General features: G+C 34.2%; 1 protein-coding gene across 1 annotated transcript; it reads right to left on the bottom strand.

Moving 5' to 3' along the window:
• Positions 1-3,027: 3,027 nt before the first annotated feature.
• Positions 3,028-9,302, bottom strand: LOC110794638 (enolase 1, chloroplastic). The gene is made up of 7 exons (XM_021999608.2): positions 8,775-9,302; positions 7,439-7,746; positions 6,950-7,104; positions 6,533-6,850; positions 5,404-5,550; positions 5,248-5,298; positions 3,028-3,400 (listed from the first exon to the last, which is right to left on the bottom strand). Exons 1-7 carry the CDS (start codon positions 9,173-9,175, stop codon positions 3,335-3,337), a joined length of 1,446 nt encoding a protein of 481 aa, XP_021855300.1. The 5' UTR covers positions 9,176-9,302; the 3' UTR covers positions 3,028-3,334.
• Between the last annotated feature and the right edge of the window lie 5,697 nt (positions 9,303-14,999).

The raw sequence follows: 14,999 nt of genomic DNA, 5'->3' as shown, positions 1-14,999 counted from the left end.
TTTATTAAAGAGTTGAATTTGACCCAAATCTAATTCCAAATTCCAAATGCTTTCAAACAAGAGTATTGAGCCAAATTCAGAATTTCAAATGAAATCCAAGATTCCAAACAGGCCATTAAGGGATATAAATATATTGATAGGTATGCTTGTGAACAAGCTTAGTCGTCAAATCTGATAGGCAACTGGTGAACAAATTAACTAGGTTAACGCTTCTTCACTAATTAAACAAACGAGCTTGAACAAAGTTTTATGTCGTTGAATCATTTAGCCTGCGAAAACATATTTTATGTTCATTTATCAAGTCGGTAGTTATTAATTTTTACGTACTGTTTATACAACGCTAGTGATATTATTTAACCGTTGCGATAGCTATGATATAGCAACGCTAGTGAAATTGTTGCATAAAAGGGCGTTGCTATAGCTTTTTTCTTGTAGTGGATGGAACTAATTAGTTAAGCATTAGAACTAATTAATGAAACAATTGAGCCACTTAGTTAACAATTGAACCAATTAGTTAAGCGATTAAAGTGGTTTTGTCGGTAAGGCGATTTTACACAAAAGTTGCCGATAACGATTCGACTAAAATATTATTCCACCAAAAATTAATTTCAGCAAACTATTGTTATTTGACTTATATTGAATCCAAAATCTATCGAATATTTTTTTTCCCATACATTAACTGTAAATTAAAATACTCATTCTGTTCTTGATTGTTAATCCCTTCTGGAATCTTGTTACTATTTACCATCGAAAAGAATCTTCTAATTTCTTTCCAATACGTATTTCAATATATATTCATGTGATATTTTGTTTTGTTTGTCTCAATGTGTAGCTTAACACTATCAAAGTTTTATATTTCTTTAACGTACATATTTGGAGATATTTACATTTAAATATTGAGTTGAACCGGATGATAACATCAAAAGGGGACTAATATTTAAGAACGGAGGGAATAGAAAAATAATTAGAAAAAAGTTTCGGGGGAATATTTTACACTAGAAAGTAACATGTGTTACTCCTGATATCGAAAAAATGTGAGAGGATGCACCTTATATGTTCTAGTCAATGTGTGATTATCATCTACAAATTATGGGGAAAAAACAACTTAAATACGAGTTAGCCTTTAAAGTATACATAAACAAAGGGATCAGATTAGCAGCTCTAAGTTTAGTAACAAAAAGGGATGCGATGAAGTCATCTAAAGCTCTGATCTTTTGGACTTAATTAGAGTTACGTTTAGGGTGAGTTTATCCCTAGTTTTGAAGGGAGTCTCGAGGTGAGTCTCAAGCCTAAATATTGGGATAATGTGGTAAAAACTACACCAAGTCTTGAAGTGAGTTTGAAAATCCAAGACTCACTCAAGACTCACTTAAGACTCCACTTTTTTATTCCTCCAATCAAATCATGCCACATCATAAAACTTAATTTATCTTATTTCACCCAACTAATTATTGATGGTTTATGTATTATTTTATTTTATTTGCCTTTAAATTTATGTTCTAGATCTTTTGAATTTAATATATATGTTGTATTATTGTTTCTAATTTGTACGAAATATATGTCAATTTTGAAATTAACATTTCTGTTTTTTTTTTCATTTTATTTCTCGAATTATAAATTAATATGTTTTAGTGCTGATCAACATGGGCCCGACCTGACCCGGTCCGAAAATTATCGGGTTTTGGGCAGAAGGCCTGGGCCGATTTTTTTAAAAATTTACGGGCTTTGGACAACGCAAAACAACAATTTTAGTTATAAATTTGGCCCGACACGAAATTGGCCCGAAAATTCCGCTTTTTTTAGCCCGAAATAGCGGGTTTTGAGCATACAAAATTGGCCCGAAGCTTGGCCCGACCCGACATAATGGAGACATTTTATGTCCTTGGCCCGACCCGAACCCAAGTCGGCCCGCCTTTTGGTCAGGTCTACTTTGTTTGTATATAAGAAAACATAGTTTCACTATTATTTAGAAAATATACCAAAAAAAATATACACATAATATATTATTTTAAGAGTTAGGTGAGTCTGAGGTAAGTCTGGGGATAATGTGTAAAAATAGGGTGAGTTTTGTGTAAGTCTGGATAATGAAAAAGTTAGTGGAAAGCTGATGTGGCAGAGTCTGAAGATTGGAGGTGAATCTGGGGATAAACTCACCCTTAGTTCATATTTTATTAGTATTATTATTGTTAAATATTACTACGGAGTATTGATTATATCATAATGTTCATCTTTTATTAGTATTTTTATTGTTATTATTATCAGTATTGCCATTACTATTTACTATTACCAAGTACGAAGCACGTTGCAGGGCTATTGGTTATGGCTTTCTTCCGTTCTCTTTTTCTTCTTTTGGGGAGCTGGATAAGGATGCTGTGGTGTTGCTGAAGCGGATTCAGAAGTTTTCAAGGACACAAGACATTGCGGCTCGTGCTGCTGCTCACATTTTCACTAGGATAGGCTTTGCTATAGCTAGGGGAGTGGGGGCCCAGATTGTATCTCGGCTTCCCATTAACTATTTGTAAATTTTTGACTTTGTTAGCATTTGATTTATAATAATAATAATAATAATAATAACAACAAAAAAAAATAACTTTATTATTTATTATTTATCCTTTACGACATATTATTTATTATTTATCATTTATTATTTAATACTTATCACTTACTACTCTTTTTTTTACGTAAAAGACTGAGAATTATATTAATAGATGATGAGCGTTAAAGCTTTACAAAAGGTGATCGGGCGAAACATCAAAAACTTGTAACCCGATGAAAACATGACTACGACAAACTTCCTACTACAACTCCTAAAGCACACTACCTAAAAGAGAAAGTAATTAGCTAGGCAAACCCAAAAGATCTCCCCCCTGTAATCCAATAAGCCCCAACTACAATTGTCATCCAACATAGGAGAGGAGGAGAACCCATTCCACTATTTTCCAACACCAGTGCTTTCTCCCATTTCACTTACTACTCATTCAGTTCAAATTCAGCCATAGTTATAAGAAAATACTATAGACTAGTATGTACATAAACTCATAGCGTGCCAAGTTCATAACTTGCAGTGCTCATCAATGATACGGAGTATTGTAAGACAACAATAATTTTCTACACCAGCAACTAGTGGAAAAAATAAATCATGGTAAAATACTATAGATCGCAGCTCACAAGGTTACACTCAAATTATTATTTGTAACAAATTCCACAAAAATTCTCATGATACTAGACTCGTCGACTTCGAATTTTCCAGTCTACGACCTTAGTATATTGAAAGCACGTTGACACCCTCATCTGGTTATTTAACAACAATGAATTTGTGGACAAATCTCCATTTCTATGGGGACCTAAAAGCTTCGCCAGCATAACGTACGTTTCCAAGCTCCTCTTCAATGCGCAAAAGCTGCATACAAATGCAAAACAATAAAAATAAATAAAAAAATAATATCGACTTCACTTAAAGGGGGCAAACTAACCAACGGTCGTAACATTTCAACGATGAGTAAAAACACACTAGCATACTCATATACTAGCTTAGGACTGCAACGCAAAGATTAAATTAAATTTGTTTACGCAATATTATTAATTACTCGTAAATAGTATTATAAATATGAAATATTTTTAATAAACTGATTGAGAAAATATGAAATACAAATAAATATATGAGATAGTAAAATTTTGAATTTGTGTAAAACGCATTCAGATTAAATTGTTCAATTAAGCATGATATTATACTACTTCCTCCGTTCTTATTTAAATGACACAATTGGGTTTATGACACTATTCATACAAGTTCCTTTGACTTCATTTTGTGATTTATACTTAAGAAAAAATATAGTCGTGTGGGGTCTTATTAGATTCGTCTCAATAAATATTTTTTAAATATCAAATTTTTATAATTTTTTCTTATCTGTAACTGAATATATTAACGTTTGAAATCATGCATTGGCAAACGTGCCTAAATAATTGTGTCATTTCAAAAAGAACAGAGGAAGTATGTACGTAAAATATAAAACTTGTTATTTTCAATTTATTTTTACTTTTTTCGAGAAAAATTGAAGAGAAATTATGTTTAAGAAAAATAAATTAAGTTTAAGAAACATTAGAGCTAACTAATTTCTCTAAATTTTCAAAATTAAAATTAAAACATTTAAAAAAAAAAAAACAAATTTGAAAATATATGTAGTTTTTAAAAGTTTCTTTAATGGAGTAGATATTATAAAATAATTTTTTTTAAAAAAAAAAGTCAAAGACACAATGTAATTTAATGGTGTGTTTTCCCTCAATTTTTTTTAATGGTGTGTTTTTAGTACTCCCTCTGTATTTATTTAAGAGATACACTTGTCTTTTCCGGCCGTATTTATTTAAGAGATACACTTGCCATTTTTACTAACTTAACAACCCCACCATCTAATTAAATAATATATCTACACCCCACCCCCACCTCCCACTCTCTCAAATGACATGATCCCCACTTGTTTTTCTTATTAAAATATCTACTCAACCCCACTTGTTTTATTACTTTATTTCATTCAATTCTTTTTCTTAATACCCGTGCCCGGCCAAGTGTATCTCTTAAATAAATACGGAGGGAGTATATTTGATTTTCTCTTTAAAGGAATTGGGTGTTAAACCTAATTGTTGAACCGGTGAATAAGTGTCAAACTACATTTCCCTTTGTTCGTTACCTGCTAGAAAAGTTAAGAGAAAGAATAAGGAAAATGGAGAGGAGATGGAGGGGTGGGGCGAAGGAATTTTAGGGGGTTAAGGGACGAGGAAATACGGGATTTTTTCCTCTTTTAGAAAGGAACATACTTTACCCCTGGGAAACAATTTTCAACCTCAGAGATTTATTTTTTCCGCTGTACAAAACCAAATGAATGAAGACAGACGTACGCAACCTTACCCCTGCAATTGCAGAGAGGTTGTTTCCGATTGACCCAAAAGCGATAACGGAACGACCATCTTCTACTTTATGGAAAGGAAACGAAGAGGTTTTAAGCCATTTTGATTTAGTCCATTACCCACAGCCAAAAGAACAAAAGAAAAATTGAATCTTGGCTACATCGGAAATGGACATTTGCTATTCTTGGAAAATTATTTTGCACCCAACCAAACACAGCCCACATGTCATATAGTAAAACTTTGGCTAATGACAGTCACTCATTCCAGAATACACTCACAGCAATTACACGTCAACCACATAGAAAAACAGAAGAAAAGCAGAGGTTCCAATAGAATAAGAAATACCTGGTTGTATTTGGCTAACCTCTCACTGCGGCAAGGAGCACCTGTTTTGATCTGAAAAGCATAATGACGAAGAATCAATCTCGAGCTTTATGGGCAGGGAAAATCTAAGACTCGTGGCATAAAGAAAAAATGCGCTACAGGTGAAAGAGATTTTACTTGTCCACTAGCCAGGCCAACAGAAAGATCTGCAATAAAATTGTCCTCGGTTTCACCACTGCGGTGGCTGACCATGACACCCCATCCAGCAGCTTTTGAGTCCAAGGCAGCTTGAATGGATTCAGTTACTGTACCAATTTGGTTAACCTGAAATTCATCATAAACTAAGATCACTGACCTATCCCATGTCAGTTAACTGTAGGAGAAGAATACTAGAACTAGAAGCATTAGAAAATGCCCATGTTTCCCATTTGATGAATAAAGAGCAAAAAATTGATTTCCATCTGAAGATAGTGAATACTAATAACTTAATAAGCATATTCTCCAAAACATAATTTCGTATGAGTTTGGAACATGTACTAAAAAGAGTAAAGGACGAGAGGAATTCATGATTATCAAAAATATAATCATATTTTCATCTTTTGCATGTCAAAGTTAAGGAGAACACTATAAGCCAAGATGCTTGTTTTGTTGATAACTAACTGATTTGTTACAAATTATTGAATTGTTTCTAAAAATAGGGTGGAGTTTTGAACAAAGATCTTCTCCGCACATAAATTTTCAGGCATAATGGTAACTCTTGTTTCACTTAATCAATGCTAGTTTTCTCCTCCGTTATCCAACCTTACCAAGTCAAAAAGTAACAAATTAGCACAAGATGCAAGAGAATTGAAGTTTACTATTGTTTCGTTCTCATCTTCAATCTTCATGTGTGGATGCTACCCAGAAGTCAGGGAACAAAGACAAAAACTCTTGTTCTACTTAACACATTGCTGATAGGAAAGCTTTTCATGTTTGAACACACTTTGACGTGTCTCTTTTTATGACATTCCCACGACTACAATTTGTAACACTATCAAGCACCAATTAAATGAGGGGCACAAATTATCTACGAAGTAATTACTAAAGAAATGAGCATGGTTGCTAGGATAATTCAATAGATCAACCAAGCACCAGCTACTTTGTTGTCAACCATTTACTACCGTTCAAAAGGTTCCTTCATTTTTCTAGATGTTCATAATGGAATGGAGAAGATGTTTAGAAGTATCATGGACTTACTTCACGCCCTTTCTTTACACCCTTTACTTAAGAATTAGCAAGATAGTATAAAAGGAAGATTAAAGGTTACCTTTAATAAAAGAGCATTGCATGCCTTTTTCTCAATCCCTTCAGCAATTCTCTTTGGATTAGTCACAAGCAAATCATCTCCTACCAGTTGGATGTCTACTGAAGATTGTAGTGAAGCCCATGAATTCCAGTCATCTTGGTCAAATGGATCTTCAATTGAAACAATAGGAAAATCTCTGACGAATTCTTTGTAGAGGTCACCAAGACTTTGAGCTGTATGCACATGAGATCCATCATTTGGCTGTTTCTTGAAATCTAGATCATATTTTCCATCCTTGGTATAAAACTCAGAAGCTGCAACATCCATCCCAATTTTGATCTGCATAATTCACAGTCCACTCATAAGTACAACTCGATCCCAAAGGAAGTTTAGTCAAAGAGAGAGCTTCAAGTCTAGCACTAGATAGCACCCTCTTACCTTGCCAGTATAACCAGCCTTCTCAATTGCTTCCATAAGTAAGATCAGTCCCTCGCGGTTATCTTGAACATTTGGGGCAAAACCACCTTCATCTCCTACATTGCAAGCATCTTGTCCATACTTTGCTTTGATAATTCCCTTCAGTATGTGATATACTGCATTAAAAATACATTTTAAATTTACTAGGATTCAAATGTGGCAACCCAATAACCCTAACTAATTATCATCACATAAGATAAGTAAAACTAGCAGGACATAAAGGAAGGGTGACAAGTTGACAACAACAACACGCCGCAAGAAAAGACAGGCAAGGACTTCATAAAAATGAAGCTAAACAGCCAAGTAGTACATCAACACATCATTATCAGAGACATACACCCAATGCTATCTGAAGGTATATAGCATACACTGAAGAGGAAGCCGTTGCTAGAGATGGTACTTAATATTGAAAAGTAAACTTCAATATTTAATAAAGGGGAAAATGCTAACCTTCACTTCCCATGCGAAGAGCTTCTGCGAAAGATGATGCACCAAGTGGTAATATCATAAACTCTTGCATGGCCAAGTTATTGCCTGCATGGCTCCCTCCATTTATCACGTTAAATGCGGGAACGGGCATAACAAGCTCCTTGGTTCCTGATATTTCCTGTATATGCTTGTACAAGGGCATCCTCTTCGCCCCTGCACCAGCTCTACAAACACTTAGAGAGACGCCCAACATGGCATTAGCTCCTAATTTCGACTTGTTTTGAGTTCCATCAATCTCCAACATGAGGGCATCAACATTAGCTTGATCCCTAGCAAAGTAAAGGGTAACAAGAATTAGAGTTTCTTTCAATACAAATAAAAAGTACATTAATGAACCTTGCCAAAATAACTAGGCAAAAATCATCTTCACCGGAAACTCAAAATTATAGTCATGTATTCCAAATCGAACGTCTCATAATTATAGTCATGTTTTCTTATTTGAACATAAAATACTTCACACCTAACACTCATTTAAAAAAATGCATTGAAAACCTCCTCATAAACTATATTCTCCTTCCCTATATACTTCTATTCCTTTTTAAATGTACTCTGTTCTCATACAAATTAATCATCAATGTACTAATATTTCTATTTCCCACACACTATATTCCACTTTTCTTTAAATCTGTGTTTTTAGTCAACGGGACTATAATTTTGGGAAGGGGTAGTAGTAGTACTTATTACACTTCTCAAATCCTCCAACATACAAGCATGAGCCAGGATCTACTACCCAAAATTCAAATGAACAAGCACGTATTCTAATTGAATCGAGTTCGACAAATCATTTAAGTTCATTCCATTACCAAAACGGTGGGGTAAATTGGTTAGCAATATACAAGTACTAATTTCAGTCTGATCAGTAAACTCATTTTACTACTCGTTAATAACATAAGCATGATATAGAACCACCGTATAAATCCATTATCGTTACCAATTTACCATCCTTAATCACCGCCTGTCAAACATGCCGTAAAAGTACTCATGAATGTACTTATATACTTTCTCCAATTCGCCATTTTTCGTTTCCATTACCACCCTTTATTACCGCCTACCAAAGGGGCCGTAAAGGTATTTCCAGGCCATTCATTTCACTATCAAGCTGTTCAACGTGATACAATTATTCACAAACATTTTGGAAAATGATCACAGACAACGACATTTCAACAGTCAACATCAACTCAATCCACCAATACCATAAATCATCATTTATAGACTACAATAATTACAGATGATACAACAAACTGTAATAGTGTAATACGAATATACGATCGAATCAAAAGAGAGAGAAATTGTATACCTAACGTCGACGCCAATGAGTTTAGGGGCCAAGACCTGATTAATGTTATTTACAGCATGAAGTACACCTTTACCGCCATAAACAGATTTATCACCATCGCGAAGCTCAAGAGCTTCATAGATCCCAGTAGAAGCGCCACTAGGAACTGCGGAACGGTAAAGATGGCCGTCACCGGTGAAAAGATCGACTTCGACGGTAGGATTTCCACGGCTGTCGATGATCTGACGCGCCTTTACTGATTCGACGGAGTAGTCTTTGGTGAGTTTTACCGGTGATGGAGTGGTGGTGGAAGCGGCGGAGGCTTTGACAGAGAGGAAAATAGAAGGGCGTGAGGTGGCGATGGTGGTGGAGGAAGGGAGAGGGGTGGAGAGGAAGGGTTTTGGAAGGAGCGAGATTGACATTTTAGGGAGGGGGAGAGTGTCTTCGGGATGCCCGTCGGAGAAAGGTGTAGTGCAGCAGTGTTGGTCAAAGAAGATGCTTGGTTTGGTTATTGGTAGGTACGGAGTAGTTTTAGAATGAGTTAAAGTATACTTAGTTATGTCCCTTAACCTTGCCTTAAGTTATAGTTTGGCCCTATTTTTAGTATGGTATAGTTAGGCTTTGTTTTTTAAGCTAAGCTAAACTAAATTGAAATTAACTAGAGTTAACTGAACTGAATTGAGCTTGATTGAACTGAACTCAACTGAAATGAATATTGGAGAATTAAAATATAAATAATACGAAGAACAACATTATGAGCTCAATTCAAAATAAATATTAAATTAAAACATTACGAGTTCGCAGGGCCGTCTCCGATAATTTGGAGGCCCTGTGCTAAATACAGATATTGGGACCCTATAAATTTTTACGGACAATTATTTAATGTGAAACACATAATTATTATATTAATATTATTTTATTTATACAAGCTATAGAGTCAAAATAATAATATGGTTTAACGTTTTTTGTGGGTTAATTTTAGAAATGAGTGATAAAAGTTTGACAGCCATGAAGAAAACAAAAAAAAAACAAAGAAAAAAACAGCAAGAGTCGGAAATCGAACCCCGGTTGTCTCTCCCACACTTACTACCCTTTCCAATTGGGACATGTATCATACATTGTTCAATAGAGCAGCGATTAATTATATTTCAGAAGCGTTTGGGAGTTTAACCAACGCAAATTCGTTTGGGCCCCAAAAATTATGTGGCCCAATGTTGTAGGTCCGATTGGACCGCCCTTAAGCCGACCCTGCGAGTTCAATTCAAAAGCAAATATTAGAAAGTTTTCCGAGCTTACAAATGGGATTTTGGATGTTCGCGACTTGCCACAACTATGTGTTTATCTTTATGTTTTTTGAATTTCAATTTGCCACGCGCACAACACTAAGAATTGAGAATTCTAGGATCGCACCTACTCAAGTATTCGTGAGAGAGAATCCAAATCCCTAATTGTTGTTACTAATTCTGAAATTCAAGTCCTAATTTTGGGATCTAACTATGAAATTCAAGCACGTGAATCTAAAATTTTGAGGGTGGGGAAAGAAAATTGAGTAGCCCTAATATTGAAAATGAGGAAGAGTGCGTTTTTTAGGAAATAAAAAGCTGGCATGCCCATGTTTCTCTCTCATCAACTACAAAGAATTTTAAGAAATAATGGTTTTTCAGGAAGATCAAGGACACAGTTATTGGGAGATCGAAGGAGTTAACTAACATGACCGATAACTGTTCAATTTGAAGATTAGGGTAATTTTAATGGTTTTGGAAGGATTGCACATAATTGTTCCATTGAAGTTTTGGAGGCGTCTACTTAAAACCGACATTCTTAGTACATTGCATTGGTATAGGCTTATTGATGGTGATTAGTGTTTTTTTTAAAGGAAAATTAGTTTTGTAATTTAATCGACCATAAATCTGAAAAGAAAAATAAAAAACACGTCCTTATCAATTAATGAGAATTTAACTCAACCTCTAATCTTTTTTGAAATAAATTCAACTCAACCTCTATTTTTTTTTTAAATCCTTTTAACCTAAAATATGTAATTAATACAAAAATTCCATTTGTCTAAATAACCTGTGTAATTTTTTTTACGGATTTTCGCTTACTGATTAAGAGTTAAGACCGAGACCTATATACAATAAGTCTCATATTTGATATTTATATCCCTGCCCATTTGTAATTTGTAATTTATAATCTATATTATTAAAGCAGAGTGTCGGTGAATGTGAGGTCTCCAAACACTCAATCCTCTCTTCTCACATATGCCACGTCAATTTGCACGTCATACTCCATCAAAAGGAAACCAATCAATCACAACTTCAATCATGCACCAATTAAACAATAAATAAGGGGAAAAAAAGAGGAGAATTCAAACTACCCAAAATAAGAAAATAACCATTGACAAAAAAGGAAATAAAAAATATTGTATTAAATGAATGATATATATACGGAGTACCAATAAATAAGGAAAAAAAAAAACCCAGGTTGTTTATCTTTTGAAAGGAAATTTGAATAACATAAATATAATAACTTACTATTTCGACACAAATTATTAAATATTATGAAATAATTGAAAAATAATTCTAATCAATCTAACACATAGAACGCCATTTTTTTTAATTTAATCAATTTAATAAATAAGTAGGTACTTAGTTAAATGATTAAACCATACATTTTATAATTAATTATTAAAAAGTAGAATAAACATACAATCCTTTCGACTATCAAAAAAAAGTATACATAAAACCCCCTTGCAAAAAGATGTAATATTGTAGGAGATAGTAAAAAATAAGGAGCAAGGTAAAATTACTTCAACTGTCATTTGAAAAAGATATTATTATGAGATACATGTGAGAGGATGGTGGTTGGTGGCTTCGTGGTAGCTGAGAGATTTTTATGGGTGATTGTGTGGGTTATTAAGAGTGTAGCTCATTCGGTCGTTGGTGGATCGGAGTGAGATTTTTGTCGCCGATGGTGGGGATTTTGATTGCAGTTGGGTTGGTTAGGATATTTTTTTTGATAGTGTAAAATCTGTGATAGTTGGGTAAGATTTCTATCTTGGTGGCTGGAGGTGGAGCATTAGGAAGGTAGATGATTCTGGTGGATGTGGTCGTTGGATCGAGAGGTGGTGGAATAATATGAGGTGACGTGATCAAGGTGGCCTTAGAGTAGAGGAAAAGAAGAGACGGGGGTGGGGAGGAAGTTTGACGATAAGAAAGGGTAAAGGGAATGACACAAAATTTAACTAATAAACAACACATATATAAGGGAATCAATTCAATTGATTCGCTTATCTTTCTTGAAAACCTTAAAACAAACGCTCATTAATCTATATCTACATGCCAACAACTATATAAATAGTACATGGAGAAAAACATGAAATATATTTAGGAGGAGAACATTAAAGGAAATAATGAAAATATGTGAAAAATGACTGTATACTACGAGAAAACAAATTCTATGTGCTACGGAGTATTATTTACATATACACTTAGTCAACAATATGGAAACTCGAATAAAACATCATTCTTTATGAGGGATATATAACATCTTTTAAACAAAGAAAATATGGAAACTCATTAAATAAAAGGAATATTGGTTCTAATAATCCAACCTAGGGTTGAGATCCGGTGAGAAGTGGTCTTATGGTGAGAAACGTGAGAAGAGTTTCGAACGGTCCGATCAACTTAATCTATCGCTCAAAATTTCTTCGATGTTATTACTAGCAAATGCATGGTAGCTGATGCAATCACAGGCTCACAAGTCACAACCACGTGTTGAAATCTAATCTTTCACTCCCTAAAGTAAAAATCAACCCCGACCCCAAGTGTTATAATCTGCTATTTTCACTCCCTTCTCTTCCTCTTTCCTTTTCCTTTAGCCTTTTCTGCTAATTAAATCTTAAATCTTAAATCATTATATTCACACCAAAAAATCAGGTAAACTTTGCAGATACATCAAAAACGCTGTACAAGTACATCAACTAAGAACTACAGGCACATCAGCTAAAACAAAAGTAAAACAGACATATGCATTTCAGCTCCTCAAGACCAACGTATGAAAAAACGCACAACAAACGGCTATACATTTCCAGTGATATCAATAATTAAAACACCCTCTCTTGTATGTCTTACCTATATAATGATAATTAACTACAGATGCATCACTGGTGTGTTACATATATATACATCAAAAGTTCAAAACTATAAGAATCAACATCAAATTTTTAATTGCAGATATTCGTGCCATCAAACACCTACTCAATTAGGAATTGAAAATAAACGCTGATCAAACCAAAAACCCACTAATTACAAATTTCATGAATTACAAAACTCAATTGGACCACAATCGAAGGTCCGGTTTTTCCGACAAAACAAAGTCCGTAGACGGTAGCTGACAGATCCCACTGGTTATAAAATCCACCTCTGTTTCTATTTTCCGATCGAATCTTGACTGTAATTATGGGAAATTGAGCTCTGGCATGACTGCTTGTGATAATGGTGGGTAAGTCTGATAGGAAAGAGAAAGAGGGAGGTCAAAAACCACGTGCGCGAATCAAAATTGCTCCCCTTATCTTGTGAAAGCGGCTTTCATTTACCTTTTTGCCATTAATGAGGCGGGGTGTCGATGCCGTTAGATCAGATTAATCTAACACTACTAAATACTTCTCACGCTTCTCACATAACTTACACTTCTCACGTGAGCCTTCCTCATCCAACCTATTTATAAAATCAGACAAAATATATTTATAGAAAGTCACATCTTTAATAATTATATGAAAATTAGTACCATTTCAAGTAAATATTTATTTCATAAAAATCAACTAACATCCATAAAATTATACAATATCGCTATTGTAATCATTCTTATAAGTGTACTTCAAACTAGCTAAATACAGTCAATCAAAACTAAAATGATATACCTATAAAAGTCAATTGATAACAACTTAGCTACTTTATTAGAATATGATCGACATTTTGTCTTAGGCGTCTAGCAACATTTCAATTATCTAGCATCACTAAAAAAATATTTCATAATTACTCCTTATTTATGTTATTACTAATATAATGTACAAATGGAGTGTTTTTAAAAATCTAATGCACCATTTTATTTATTTCCTAATTTATAGAAATCCCGTGCAGTAGCACGGGCCCATACTAGTTGAAAAATTATTGGAAAGTCTTAAAGATAGCTATGACACTTTGCAAGTTTGATGGTGGACAAGGTTACGTATTGAACACTGTGTACCCAAAAATACAAGTATTTGTTGCGAAAGAGCATGATTTTATATACTGTTAATAAAATGGGGTATATTGACGACTTAGGGTGCGTGTTCTTTTCAATTTATATGATCTGAAATTATCTGAACTAAAATTACATGAATTTATAGGGCCTTATACGAAGTATAATTTATAGAACTTTATTTAACTTATACTCTCTCCGTTCAATAATTTTCCTCACTTTTTCATTATGTGCGGTCTTCAATTCACTACTTTTTTTTTTTGTTTTGTTCTACTACGAGGAGTTCCCACCGCCTTCGGCGAGTGGGCTAATCTCCCGCGGGAGTTTGCATGGGTACCTCGATGGGCAGCATCCCTCCCAGTTGAGATTTTTTCCATTCCTAAGGCTCAAACCCGAGAACTTGGTTAAGGAGCAAGAGACCCTTAACCACTAATGCCAACCTCAATTGGTATTCACTACTTTATAGCATGGATCGAACACCTGACCTCTTTGTTAAATGTTGCACTTCCTACCATCTTAACGAACTACAACTTATGTTATTTTTTCTATATAAACATATATGTTCTTTTACAATAAATAAGAAATTGAATAAAATTGAATGCAAAAAAAGGGAATGGTTATTTCATTTATAAATATACAATTATTATTTTCCTAGATTAAGCCTCAAAAACAAAAAATAAGCCCGGGGTAAGAGGAGAAACATTGACGGTTAGTAATTATAGATCAATATACATGCACACAGGTGCACCGTGAACTCTCTCACATTTTCTCCTTACATGTGAGGAGAAAATTTGATAGGGACCACCAATGGGTATAAAAGTGGCCATTGAGTAGACGATGAACTAATAATGTCCAGAGAATCAACTAATGATGAAGAAAAGGATCCAACTTTGTTTTGAATTTCGGATGTGGGGTTTCAGCTTGGGAAGATTGCTAATCGACCGCTAATCTTGTGTCACCACGATAATTCTATGACGAAACCATTTATGTGGGCGCATATTTACAACA

The sequence above is a fragment of the Spinacia oleracea genome, chromosome 5 (genome assembly GCF_020520425.1).
Source record: "Spinacia oleracea cultivar Varoflay chromosome 5, BTI_SOV_V1, whole genome shotgun sequence".
Lineage (NCBI taxonomy): Eukaryota > Viridiplantae > Streptophyta > Magnoliopsida > Caryophyllales > Amaranthaceae > Spinacia > Spinacia oleracea.
Note: the sequence above shows the minus strand (reverse complement) of the source record. Positions and strands in the feature narration are given on the sequence as shown.

Bases quoted from the DNA above. Each gene is read 5' to 3' on its own strand.
- LOC110794638 (XM_021999608.2), bottom strand. From the start codon at position 9,175: ATGTCAATCTCGCTCCTTCCAAAACCCTTCCTCTCCACCCCTCTCCCT. The intron at 6,851-6,949 runs GTAAGAGGGTGC...TGAATTATGCAG, and splicing joins AGGCTGGTTATACTGGCAAG to ATCAAAATTGGGATGGATGT. The intron at 5,551-6,532 runs GTAACCTTTAAT...GATGAATTTCAG, and splicing joins GCAATGCTCTTTTATTAAAG to GTTAACCAAATTGGTACAGT.